The 13,404-nt window shown below is 34.6% G+C and overlaps 2 protein-coding genes across 2 annotated transcripts; both read right to left on the reverse strand.

Moving 5' to 3' along the window:
* On the reverse strand, window positions 3,859-5,520 carry LOC107628126 (hydroquinone glucosyltransferase-like). Its single transcript, XM_016330931.2, has one exon. It carries the CDS (start codon window positions 5,459-5,461, stop codon window positions 4,019-4,021), a length of 1,443 nt encoding a protein of 480 aa, XP_016186417.1. The 5' UTR covers window positions 5,462-5,520; the 3' UTR covers window positions 3,859-4,018.
* Window positions 10,354-12,634, reverse strand: LOC107626646. The gene is made up of 5 exons (XM_016329540.1): window positions 12,419-12,634; window positions 11,448-11,663; window positions 11,129-11,221; window positions 10,935-11,036; window positions 10,354-10,842 (listed from the first exon to the last, which is right to left on the reverse strand). Exons 1-5 carry the CDS (start codon window positions 12,632-12,634, stop codon window positions 10,354-10,356), a joined length of 1,116 nt encoding a protein of 371 aa, XP_016185026.1.

The raw sequence follows: 13,404 nt of genomic DNA on the forward strand, positions 1-13,404 counted from the left end.
TAATTTTTTATAAGAATAACATTTTTGATATGGGACAAAAATTAAATCATTGATTAAACAAAGTCTAAAAATTAGTAAATGTTTTACAATATATATTGTCAAATATCATATTATAATATTATGAAATTCCACCACTAATATAGGCAATGTTATTTCCTTGTACATTTTATTTATGTATTTTTGTCACATGTAAGAATGGTGGCGTAGCTGGAAAAAAAATTCAAGAATAATGAGAGAAATTCCATCATCAAGTGTATATTTCCTAAGGTAAATTATAGACTTATTTTACTAACTATCTATCACTTAGCATTATATATTGGTTTTCCTAAAACATTTTATTTGGAGAGTAAACCATTAAAATGTCTCTAGAATTATTAAATTGCTGACAAGAATAGTTTTCGAATTTACTAATGACAAACTATTCTTAAAATATTTTAAAATATAAAAAAAAATTAAATTTTTTTATAAGTGTTAAATGATTTTTGTATTTAATAAGATTTTTAAAATTTTTTATTTTAAAAATATTTTTTGTCACTATAATAACAAAAATGATCCATTTGAAATAAAATAATCACATTTTAAAAATAAAGATGTATGTTTTTTTAGGTTATAGATTCTTTACTCCTTATTTCATGTGGAAGTATCATTAACCCACCTAAAAATAATTATGAATTGAATCCTATTTTTTTATTTTTGAAAAAAGTAATAATTAGAAATTAATCCCTATGTTTATTAATTTATACATTTTTTCTCTTTTTTATTTTGATCCCAAATTCAAAGTAGTGAGTCATTTGCTCTGATAGGATTTTACCCTTCTTTCAACTACTATTGTCATTGTCTCTTCCTCTCCCTCTGCCATCTCTCTCGTCCGCTCATCTTCGTCGCGCAACTCGCTTCTGCTGCCGCCGCTTCCCCCGCTTCCGCTTCCGCTGCCGCCACGCAACCATAAAAAATAAAAATTATAGATAAAACCATAAAAAAAGTCTAGATTAAATGATTGTCTTTAGACATTGTTCATGCGTAGCTGACCCGATTTTTAGCAAAAGATTTTGTTTTTGCTATTGTACATGTTGATTTTGGACGGTGTGAATATTTGTTACCAAAATGAAGAAATTAGCAACAAAAATGATGGAGCTTAAAGTTTTTTATTATCTAATAAATAATTGATATTAAAGTTTAGCTGCATTTATTTAATATTGTGTCACGTGATATGGAGATATGACTACAATGTAGTTAAATATTTATTTACTTTGTATGATTTTTATAAGAAACAACCTAAGCTTGAGTTATATGTACAGATTGTAATGTTCCACGACACATTTGATATCATACATAAGATAATTTGCAAATAAAATTAATCTTTTGGGTGAACTAAAATTAATGTTGATATAGTGGTATGTGAAAAGAAAATGTGTAGCCTGTGTACATAACTCTTGGATAGTTGAATTTTCTTGTGTCTAAGTGCCATTGAGCTGAATTTTTAGGCGGATCTCTTTATCAGATGTGCAAAGCGATAAAGTAAATTGATCAGTAATGTTGATCAGCTTTCTCCTGGAGTTAATGGTGTAAAGCTATCTTTTCACGATAAGGAAGGTTAGTTCACTCCATTTTTAGTGAGTATTTTATGACCATCATAGTTTAAGGAGTGTGACAAAATAGCATCAGTATTGTAGCTTGAGATTTCTATGATAGCTTTTGATTCTAATCTAGTTCAACTGGTTGTGTTAAGTTGCTTGAATTTCCTCTCCCTCTCCTTCTCTCCACCCCTTTCTCTCATTTTCGTTAAATTTGGCCACTTATGGTTCAAGAGGCACCCACCTTGCCTTATTGTTTTGAGGTGAAGCGTTTTTTATTTTGTTTATTTTTTAAATAAAATTTTAAGAGAGTTTTAAAATAACAGTTGAGTTGTTTCCACGCGAACTCAAGCTTTAGAATCAGCTAATCACTGATGCTTGTATCAGATTAGGCTGCCTGCATTACACCCTTTGAGGTGCAGTCTTTCTCTAGACCTTGTGTAATGTAGAATGTTTTGCAGCGGGGTGCCTTTTTTTTGGAGAAAAGGGGGTATCATTCTCAATGTAACCTTTGCCTATACTGTAATTATTCCTCATTAATGCATTTCTGACCCTTTCTATTTGCTTTATCCAATGGCAGAAAAATATCATCCGACTTTTAAAATTGTTTAGGTGATGCTTTGGGTCAATGGTCCCATCATATAAGTCCATATCAGGACTTTCGAAGTTCCTTGTAACTTTCGCCCTCATTATGTCCTCACTGAAGGGATCTTTCCCTCCTAAGGGAGAGTCTTCTCAGTCGCTGCAGGAGTTTCTGGCTCGGAGGGCGGACTCTAGTCTTGAGAGCTTTTCTTCAAGCTCTTTCCGTCGTTCGACCTCTCTTCTCAAGCTCCTTTCCGCTTCTCGCTGTCGCTCCAATTCTTGCTCCAGCTGTTTGAGCCGTCCTTGGTGGCCATGTAACAATCCCATAAAATCAGTTGCCTGGAGTTGTCCTTCTTTGCCTGATTCGTGATCCTCAGAGGAGTTTCTCTTTGGGTCTTTTACCCCTGAGGTGCCTTCTTGGTGTTGATTAGTCGCTCCTTGGTGAGAGACTATAGCCCTGTCGTTGTTACAAGCGTCTTGATTCTCTTGCTCCGAATCAGATGCTATATTTCCGTCTTCGTTCAAATTGTCTGCCATCATGGGTTGATCTCCAGGTCCCCGACAACGGCGCCAATGTTACGTTGGGTAACCGGAGATTAATGGACTGGTCTTGTAAGGTTGGCCCAAACGTCAAGAAGAGGTGGTCTCCGACTCAATTTGTGTCTGGGAGCCGCTGTCCGACCTGTGTATGTGAAGAAATGGGGGGGTGGTACCTGCAAAGACACTCCGATGCCTAAGTCAGCAAAGGGTTAAGCAGGTTCAGAGAGTATTGGAACTTTGAGATACCTGAGGGGTGTGAGTGTATTTATAGTGGTGAACTAATAACCACCGTTGGAGTAGCTCCACCTTTTAAGGTGGGTAACCGTCCCTTTATCTTAGGAAAATTGGAATATGATTCCTAGAAGTGGGTTGAGAGATTTTAGGGACAGTTACTTATTTAAATAAGTGTTATCTGTTAGTTATCCTTCGAACCCGACTTCTTTGGAGTGAAGTCTTTGTTAAATTCGACCTCTTCTAAGGAGGTCGGTTGATAGCGAAGGCTAATCTTTAAAAACCCGGCCTTAGTGTTGGGTATGAATACACACATATATATATATAAAGTTAAATCATTATTAAACAAATATTATTAAACATTTTAATCGCAATCTGCCGGCTTGGCGACTTGGCGTAGTATACCAAGATTACATAAATTTTTTTCTCAGTTAAATAAAAGTTAATAAAATGTTTCAATCGCAATCTATGGCGGCTTTGCTCAGTATATACGTACGAAGATTACATAAACATTTATTTGGGCTTTTCCTTTCTATATACATTAGGTTTTGATTTTGACCATTGGCGTAATGAAATTGCTATAGTTAAGTTAATAGGTTCTTCCGTNAACAAAAGAAAAGGTTATGAACCAATGTTTGTTTGGTACCCCCAGCTCAAGACGTAAAAAACTAATCTAGAACAGATTTAAATTCTATGTAAAAATTTGTTGTTAGTCCCCTAATATTTATTTAAACAGATAAATAAATTAGTGCTCGACTAACTTATATATATTTTTATTGGTGATGAACCAATGTTAGACGATGACAAGATGATAAGTTTATTTTCATGTTAGTTTTGAGCGAAACATTAAGATTAATTATCCATAAATGATTAATATATATTCACATGTACCTAATAATAATTACTCTATATATACCATTGTACCCCACCAATCAATTTTAATCATATTCAACTAAGAAAATATATCTTGTGTGTACATAAAGCATAAAATGAATAGCTTGAGAATTTTATATAACTGAAGACAACACAAAGTAATAATGCGACATGGACATTTGAATTGAGCTAACTAAATTAATTATACAATAATTATCTTAGACCTTCTTCCACTTGAGAGCCAACTCTTCAATTTGTTTAGTTGAAGACCCATTTTCCCCAACAACTTCAATAGCTGCCTCTTTAAGTTCTTTCATTCTATAACGAAGTTTCTTCCCTTCTTCTCCTTCCATTAACCTCTTCACAACACTACCAATCTCTTCTCTTTCAACCAAACCATCTTCACCAATCTCTGGCCTTAACCCTACCTTCATATCTCTAGTGATCAAAACCGCATTCATTTTTTGCTCGGCATATAGTGGCCATGCAATTAAGGGCACCCCATTAACCACACTCTCAAGAATAGAATTCCAACCACAATGAGTTAAAAATCCACCAATGGACTCATGGGCCAAGACTTGGGCCTGTGGGGCCCAATTTGGCACCACTAGTCCCTTCCTTTTAGTTCTTTCTACAAATCCTTTAGGTAGAAAGTTCAAAGGATCATTAAGGATATTATTCACATTGAAAAAAGACCCACTAGAAATCTTGTCATTAGGGTTTTTGATAACCCATAAAAACCTTTGTTCACTCATCTCTAACCCTAGTGCCAGCTCATCAATTTGAGCACTAGACAAGGTTCCACCACTTCCAAAACACACAAATAAAACACTGCCACGTGGCTGTTCATTTAACCACCTTAGACATGCATTATCATTATTATTGTCCCCATGCATCTTGGTTTGATCATTAACCATATTAACTAACGGTCCAACCGGATAAACCGGAGGCCTACCCGGTTTAACCTTTTGCAATTCCTTGATGGTACTCGGTTCAAGGTCAAGAAAACTATTCTCAATGATTCCTTGAGCCAACTTAAACCGCTTAGCATGTTGAATGATAACATTGAGAATTTCATCATCTTTAAGCCCATCAGCTAGGTCTTTTATATGAATTGGGACACAACCCGGGATTTGAACCAGTTCGGTTGAGCCATTAGATTCACATTGAGTTGCTTTCCATTGTGGAAGGTGGAAGAAGAAGGACAAGAACATGGAAGTGGAAGTGAAGAAGATATAAGAGGGTATGTTGAATTCGGATGCTATGTCAAATGCTTCAGTGCCAAAGAGGTCAACGACGAAGGCAGTGACACGGTGGCGGCCGGAGGAGGTGATGGAGTGTAGGGTTTGGCGAATAGAAGGGAGAGAATGATGGATGGTGTGTGAGATGAGAAGCTCAATTTTGGTGGTAGATGGGAGGTCAGAAAGTGGCACCGGCCGGAGAAAGATGTGGTTGATGTGGCGGAGCATGGTGGTTTCCGCCTCTGTAGGAGGACTATTACTGGGGATAATAATAGTTACCCCCAGATCGTAATTTTTAGTGAGTTTTTTGGAGAACTCAATCATTGGAATGAGGTGACCCTTGCCGGGACTTGGCATCATGAATACTAATGGGATAAGACTTTGTTGTTGTTGTTTTCGTTGTTTAACATGGGATTCCATTATAACAAATGATGGTTGATTTTATTTCTATGTAGCAACAATGTTTAAGGTGGAGATGATGGTGTGTGTTGTTTTGATGGGAATTGAGAGGGTTTTATAGACGGTTAATAAGGCTATAATATTATTTATGGGACCGGATGAATAGGTCACGCACGTTCAATTTTAATTATTGCATGAATTTGCATTAGAAAAGTACAAGTCTCACATACATGAACATATTTTATATATCGAGTATCATTTGTATCTTTCGTTACGGGAATGATTTTTCTTCTAAAAGTAATGCTTAAAATATTTACTTAAATAAGTTTTTAATTTTTATAAAATATTTATGTTTTGGTTTTTGTAATTCTTTTTGGTTTTGTTCTAAAAAAAATGACAAGTTTTATTTAGTCACTACCGTTAGTTTATTTTATTAAGTGTTGTCTTAGCAGGTTAATTGATGATGTGACAAGCTGAAATACTAACGTGACAAAAGATGCTGCAAACATTTAAAATGTTATCGCAGCATTTAACGAAACTAACTGTAGGATTAACTAAAACCAAAGAAAATTTACAAGGATCAAACAAAAAAATAGATACTTTTTATTATATGTCTTATATTTCTTAAGAATAAAGTTTCTAGAGAGTTTATAAGTGTGAGATATTTCTCATTCTATGAATTAGTTTTTAGGATTAAGTTTAACCCACTCAATCTCAATTCTAATATTGTATAAGAGTCTATCCAATTTAATATTATTGGATTATCACTATATTAGAAAAATTACTTGTAGCAGTTATTTATTTTGTTTTTAGTGACAATAAAAATAGTCGCTAATATATTTACTGACAATTAGACATTATCCATCTTATACTTTTATTACAACACAGGTGGAGGATTGTGGCGACTATTCAGCGTCGGTTTACGTAACAACCGCCAAATTGAAAGATTGCATCGGTTTGGTCGGCAATTTTATCGAGTGAAGCAAAATCTGGTAAATTAGCAGCGGTTTTGCAGCTAAACGCCACTAAAAGACAATTTTAATTTGGCACCTTCTCATTATTCTCCCTCTACCTATTCGAACCTCTCTCAAACACCCGTCTCTCTCACAAATCCTCTTTCTCCAACAAACCCTTACCAATCCGTCGCCTCTCACTGCGCTGTCATCATCATCACTCAACGTGACATCGTCGTCACCATGGTTATGAAAACTGGACTGGTGGATTGGCTGATCGGACCGATCCAACTGTGAACCAACAACATAGACGGTTTGATTTGCTTTGAAAAACTGCTGCCTTCAAAATCTAACATGAGCCGCTAAATTGGCCGAGAACCGGCTAGTTGGATTGGATAAAAAACTGACCGGTTCATTCAAAACGATGTCGTTTCATTTATATTTTAAAAAAAAGAAATCATTTCAGTGCAGTAGTGAGCTAAGACCCTTATCCCCCTTTCATCAAAACTCATAACCAAGGTCTGAGAACCCTAGCCTCTCTTCGACGGTCCATCTATCCGTCTAACAACTGCCCGTTCGTCGTACGCAGGGACTTTTCTTCATTCGTCGAGCCACTGCACCTCCATCCCCTTCTCCAATCTTCTTCCTTCAGCAGAACTGCGTGTAGCCCTAACCTCTCACTCCACCTCGCAGCTTCTTCGTGGAGCTTGGCGGCCGTCATCTTTATCCTACATTTTCTCAACTTCTCCTATCTCTGCTCTGCTTCATGCCTCCGTCTCAACCGTCCAGTCGGTCTTCGTTGCTGCTTCCCCCTAGCCGTCGGTGGTGCCTCCTTGTTGTCCCTATTGGTCGTCGTTGCTAGGTTTGTGGTTGTTGATGTCGTTGCATCTGCTTCTGCTTCAGATACTCACTAATTGGGGTTTGAGATTGGAGCTCCTAACTCCTAAGTTCTGAGTTATGCGGGTCAAGTGCCCCCTGATTTGAGTTTCTAGCCACTGTTTCTTCCATAATTTAACTCTATTTCATATATTTTTTCTTAAATTTTATTTCTTTTAGGTTTAGCCTATTGATTTTGGTTGTTTATATTGTTGAATCAAACTTGAATGCATAACTTTTTAGTGCCCCGATTTGATTATTTTATATTGTTATACGATAGAAATAAAAATTTTAAAATAGAACAGCCAAAAGAGTGATTGACATAAACCAGAATTTTGATATAGCAGCGTAATGCTATGAACGATGTGCAGTTGAATTAGTATTGCAAGTTGAAGTTGAATGTTCAAGGGTTGATTTGTTGTATTCTTTTTATGCTATCTACTACATGATGCTTTGATTGTCTTTGAATGTGTTTTATGTTGTCCTAATTTAGATTCTTAAAATGTTTAATTATAAGTACTTATTGCATAGTTGTTGAAGATTTGAATGTACTACTTCTTATAATTTCTACTACTATTTTAGTTTATGATGTATTTTAGAGTTGAAATTATTAATTTTGAAATGAGGAGTGCTAGGGGGCCAACAACTTTTGGTATTTGTAACCATCAAATAACCATCAATGATGATTTTAATGGTGTGAGATTGGTGTGAGATTTCATCCAATGGCTCATTTTTCCTTGCTGGTTACTTGCTGGCCAGAATTTGAAAAAGTTGCTGGCCCCCTAGACTTTTTCTTTTAAAATTGTATTTTAAAGAATCATAACAGGTAAAGTCCAGTCTAGGAGTCGAGTTTAAGTGAGTTCCACGAGTTTACTTACACTCGCAAATTTGACAACCTTGGTAGGAACTTTTCTAAATCTTACCTAATTATAAGAAATTTTATTAGTGCTATTGTCGCGTTCATCGTTCTTGTTGGCTTGTTGGAGGATCATTTCTTTTCAGAATCAGCAGGCATAAAATCATCAACTTATTCCTTGTTCTATTACAGTAGAGTATTACTGATGCTCTGTTGCATTATAATTTGTTCATTGTTACTCTGAGGGTTATCTATTAGGAATTAGGATGAACTGTTAGATCTACCTTGATTCAATTGCAACTTAAACTATTTCAAGTCTTGAGTTGAAGTGTTGCATTTAAGAATGGTTTCTATATCCATATACATTAGAACTAAATGGTGGTGTTTGATTTTTTAACAGCTTCATATGGAATTCCACCAATGCCCGCCAAGACACTGTGCAAAAGAACGGAGGCTGGTTTGAATTCATCTCTAAGGTCATGGAGTTTGTTCTCAAGGTAATATAATGATGTCCAATAGTCACTACTCTGTTAGAGAGATAATTAGTAAAATATTTATTTAGTTAAAGTTGATTAAGTGTTTATTAATATGTCTGTGATGTGGAGTTTGAGTATAAAAAATTATAGAAATGGCATTTATTGGCTTTCGGATTTTAAAAAATGAGGTCTAAGTACCAAAATATTCTATAAGAGAAAGTGCTTATTTAGTTTTAGTGTTTTACTGTAACCTTTTAGATTTGAATTTGATGGGAAATTAAAGATTAGGTTGGACTATTTACCAATTATCATTGATTATTCTATATCCAATTCCAAAGCTTGGACACTCAATGACAATTCTTGAACCTTGATTTCATTCTATTCGAAAAGTGTTGAAAGCTATACTTGAAAGACAAAAGAATAGTTCTACTACTAACTATAATGGTTCATTGTTTACAGATTTCAAAGTGAACGTTTCTTTGGCAAAGCTTGAGTTTGAATCCAAAGCTATTTGAAGGTATATATGTAAAAACTTATACATAATTGTAAGTCAAATTTACAATATGTATAGTGTTCTGTGAATAGATTCTTACTAATGTTTTTTTCTATTTCAGTTACAGAAAAAAAGTTGAATTGTTTACTAGATCGAAAATTTTTCAAATATATGAAGAGATTACAAGCATAAAGGATTTTTCTATAGACAACAAGTTTAATTGTAATAATTATACTTGATTCTTAAAGTTGAACTATACGCTATGATTCCTTATGTTTTAATTAGATTTCTTGTGAGAAGAAAAGAATAGTAGTTGATTTTAATTTTATTTTTTTCCTTTTGTTTTACTATTTTATTTTGCAATTAAGCCTATCTTGAGTGGAAATATACTTTTTGGCTTTGATTCAAGATTTCAAGTTTATGTTGCAGCAGTGAGTGAGTAATGAACCTTTTATTTTATGTCTTTTTTAAATTAATATTTTAAAATGTGGAGTATCAGGTTCTCTACCGTTCAACAATGTTATACGTGGAGAAATGTTTGTTATCTGGCGTGGACTTGTTCTTGCTTGGGAGAAGAGTTGTCGCGATGTGATTTGTGAAATTGATAGCTATGAAGCATTCCTTTTAATTCAAAACCAGACCGGTGTTAATCAAGCTGACACTACACCACATCCGGCAGATAGCAGCGATTGATAAATCCGCTGAAAGATAGTGTGCGGCTAAACCCTTAGCAGCGGTTATTAGTAACCGCTGGAACAACCGCTACTAAATGGTATTTTGCAGCAGAATTATTTTGCAGTGGTTTCATCCGCTACTAAATCGTCAAAATATGATTTAAGGGAGATTGAAGCGGTTGTCAACCGCTGCAAAATGCCATACGTTTACTAATCCTGTTATGAATATAGCAGCGAAATTAAAACCGCTGCCAAATGTCGAGTAACACTTTTTTTAAAAAAAATACCATAATTTATAATAGAAAATGACAACTCTTTTATTTTTTATATGTTCATCCACTCAACTGCATTAATTTATTAAAATAACCAACAACTAATCCAAAAATAACACACGAAACAAAACATAATTAATAAATGCAAAGGTGAATCATTATAACGATAATTTGCATCCATTACTGTAAACTACAAATAAAGTCAACAAAATAAAAAACTACAAATAAATATCTCAAAAGTCATTACGAAAGTAAATAATAAAAGAGTATTCTGATTCCAACACTGATAAGTCAAATCATTAGTGTTCACACATCATCTTGCATGGGATGAGGTTGGTGCACTTCTCAAAGAATCTAAACCCGCAGCTATTTCAGGTGGCAAATTACCTCCTTGTTGCTGGATTACGTATGTCAACAAATCTCCCATTGTCTGTATTTTTGCCTTCCCTTCAGCTGCCTCTGTCTCCATTATCTGTCTCTTTGCCTTTTCCTCTGCTGCCTCTGCCTCCATTCTCTGTCTCTTTGCCTTTTCCTCTGCTGCTGCTGCCTTGAGTTCTGCTGCCTCCGCCTTGAGTTCTGCTGCTTCTGCCTTGAGTTTCACAATCTCCATTTGATACTCCTCAATCTGTACACCGTAGTCCGACTGCTCTGGAATGTTACGAAAACACCGACTCGGACATGTACCAATATCGAGTCCACGAACTCTTCCTGGGTGCTCCTTTCCACGCACTTGTGCAAGGGAATCATTCTGTGAAAATTCCTTGCTAGAGGGGTCTTGGCTCTCAACAAATTCAATTGCTTCCTGCAAACATGTGAGGTCCGGATTTACACTAATCTAAATTCAATGATAGTAATTGCAAAAGGAAATTTGAAAAAGTAATGAACATGATTTACCCCAACCAAACGCGCTTCTTCATTCATATACTTTTCATTCTTTTTTTTATGACTTATGGTCCATCCCTCTCCTCTCCCAATAGGCCTTCCCAGTCGTTGCTCCTATAACAATCATCAACACACATTTGTATTAAACACAACACTGTATTACCAGAAACACGTCAATATTGTTGAACTGAAGTTAAATTAATTACTTCTTCGTGTCTCTTTCTTGCCATCGTTTTAGAACCTCCGGTATGTGTGTATTGTTGCTTTGAACGATTAACGGCATTTTTTCTACACTTCTCCTGCACACAAAATGAAAAAAATAAATGTTATCGGAATAAATTACTACACTGTTAATGATTCTATAAATCAGCCTTGAGCGTACAACTTCAGGAAACAAAAAAATGATAAAGTGATGAACTTTTGGGTAGTAGTTTTTCCACTATCACAATAAATTCAGCATATTTAGTAGTAGTTCATTACCATTTAAAATCGCATACATTGAAATTTTAACTACATATTTGTTACCTTCGTGTCATCATCCATTCGATATTGAAGAAACTTTTTCCAGTGATTTGCCTCTATTCCTACTGGCTTACGCTTGATATTTTCCTCAAAAGTTAGTTCTTCGTCATAAATCTTATGGAACAAATGATTTCTTGAATTCCTCCAGCAGTTTTCTATTCTTTGTAAAATTTCCTGCTTTATCCACCCTCTTTTATCGTCCTCATAGTAGAAGACTCGCTATAAGTAGTTCAAATCAAAAGACAACATATAATAATTAACCACCTCAAAAAGACTTATGTATTATCAAAATACATACTTTATGACATTAACAATTCTCGACAACAAAATTCACAGAAGTCAACTACAAGAAACCCAACATGCACTATCCTTCTCTATTTTACCAGACTAAAACAAATAAAATAGAAAACCAATTGTGTATCCACCTACTAACGGAGAGTTGCTGCATAAAAAAACAGCATCCCCATAGAAAGGAAACAATGAAATAATCTCTCAAGAAAAAATTAAAACCACATAATCATTCAAAATTTCAAAGTTAGAACGGTAACATATTCAACTTGTGCAGATGTGTTCCAATTTTAATTTTGAAAGGCATTTTCATCTAACCAAAAATCATAAATAATAGCTAGTCACTCTCTAATTAATAGCAATAGGAGCAGCTTTAACATTCTCATGAGGTTTATAAGTTTCTTCATTATTGTTGTTATTATTATTACTACAATTATTAGTTACATTGCTATACACGAAGGATCAGATTAATTGGGGATTAAGATGTATAATTATATAGTGCAATTTAAACTATACAAAAAATTCCTTAGAAATTTATCGAATATTCTACAAAAATTTGTATGGTCGATATCATGTGTGTGCGTCTGAACCTTTCCTTCTATTGTTCATTTAATATGTAAAAAAACAGCAATTTACACCGAGCATTGGTAGCGCCTTACTTTATCAAACAAAAGAGTAAACATTACCTTAACCTGGTCATACGCATGCTCCTTGGAAGCCTTGCTCATTGTCTTCCAACTCTTTGCACAAATTGGTAATTGTTGAAAATCAGACCCCAATGTCCCCAAGAACCCACTCAATAAGCCCGCTGCCTGACCAACTTGTTGCAACTCTCTGTTATGGTGTAGAACAATCTTCTTTCCAGGAGGAAGTGCTAATGTCTCCTTAACAGTCAGCTCCATAGAAGAGATCATACCATTTTCTAACAGCAATGAACAAAATACAAATGTTAGTTTACTAAGAGAATATAATGCACGGAGAAGAATCATTACATTTACTAAGAAGCAAGCATCAGAAGAATACCTATGACATCAACAACCCAATAATCAATGTCCTTTTTTTTGCAGTTTACATTGACTTGATGTTCAACTTCATGTGCGGCAAATTAATTCAACGCTTTACAAATAAAGCTGTGGATTTTATGGCAAAGTATGCGGCTAGGAACAGAAGAGAATATGTTGAATGGATAGAGCGATGAGATGTTCTTGCTGCTGTTATCTATAATGACTTGCCTATTTAGTTTTAGGCTTGTTTTGTGGCCTGTTTTGTTTGATTTTTTTTAGTCACCAAAAAATGTTCATTTTCATGTATTTTAGTACTTTAAGTAAGTGCTTTGTTGACTTCACAATCTCTTTAGATGTAGTAGTTTTGTATTGTTAAATATTTTTTGAGTAAATAATTCACAAATAAGTATTTTTTTAGTTAACATTTTAGAAAAGTTTAATATTGTTTATTTCATATTTTTTATGTTAATATCTCAAATTTAGTAAATATGATGTAAAGAAAATAGGTTATAGTAAAGAAAAATGGTATAAACTATTATAGTTGGTCATTTATTTTTTAAAGCTCGTGTATGAAATTGCGGTCATCGCAAATTATTTTTAAAATCCACTTACTTAAATAGCGGCGGTTATACACCGCCGCAAATCATCAACCTGATTAGTGATGGTTA

This window comes from Arachis ipaensis, chromosome B02 (assembly GCF_000816755.2).
Source record: "Arachis ipaensis cultivar K30076 chromosome B02, Araip1.1, whole genome shotgun sequence".
In the NCBI taxonomy this organism is placed as follows: domain Eukaryota; kingdom Viridiplantae; phylum Streptophyta; class Magnoliopsida; order Fabales; family Fabaceae; genus Arachis; species Arachis ipaensis.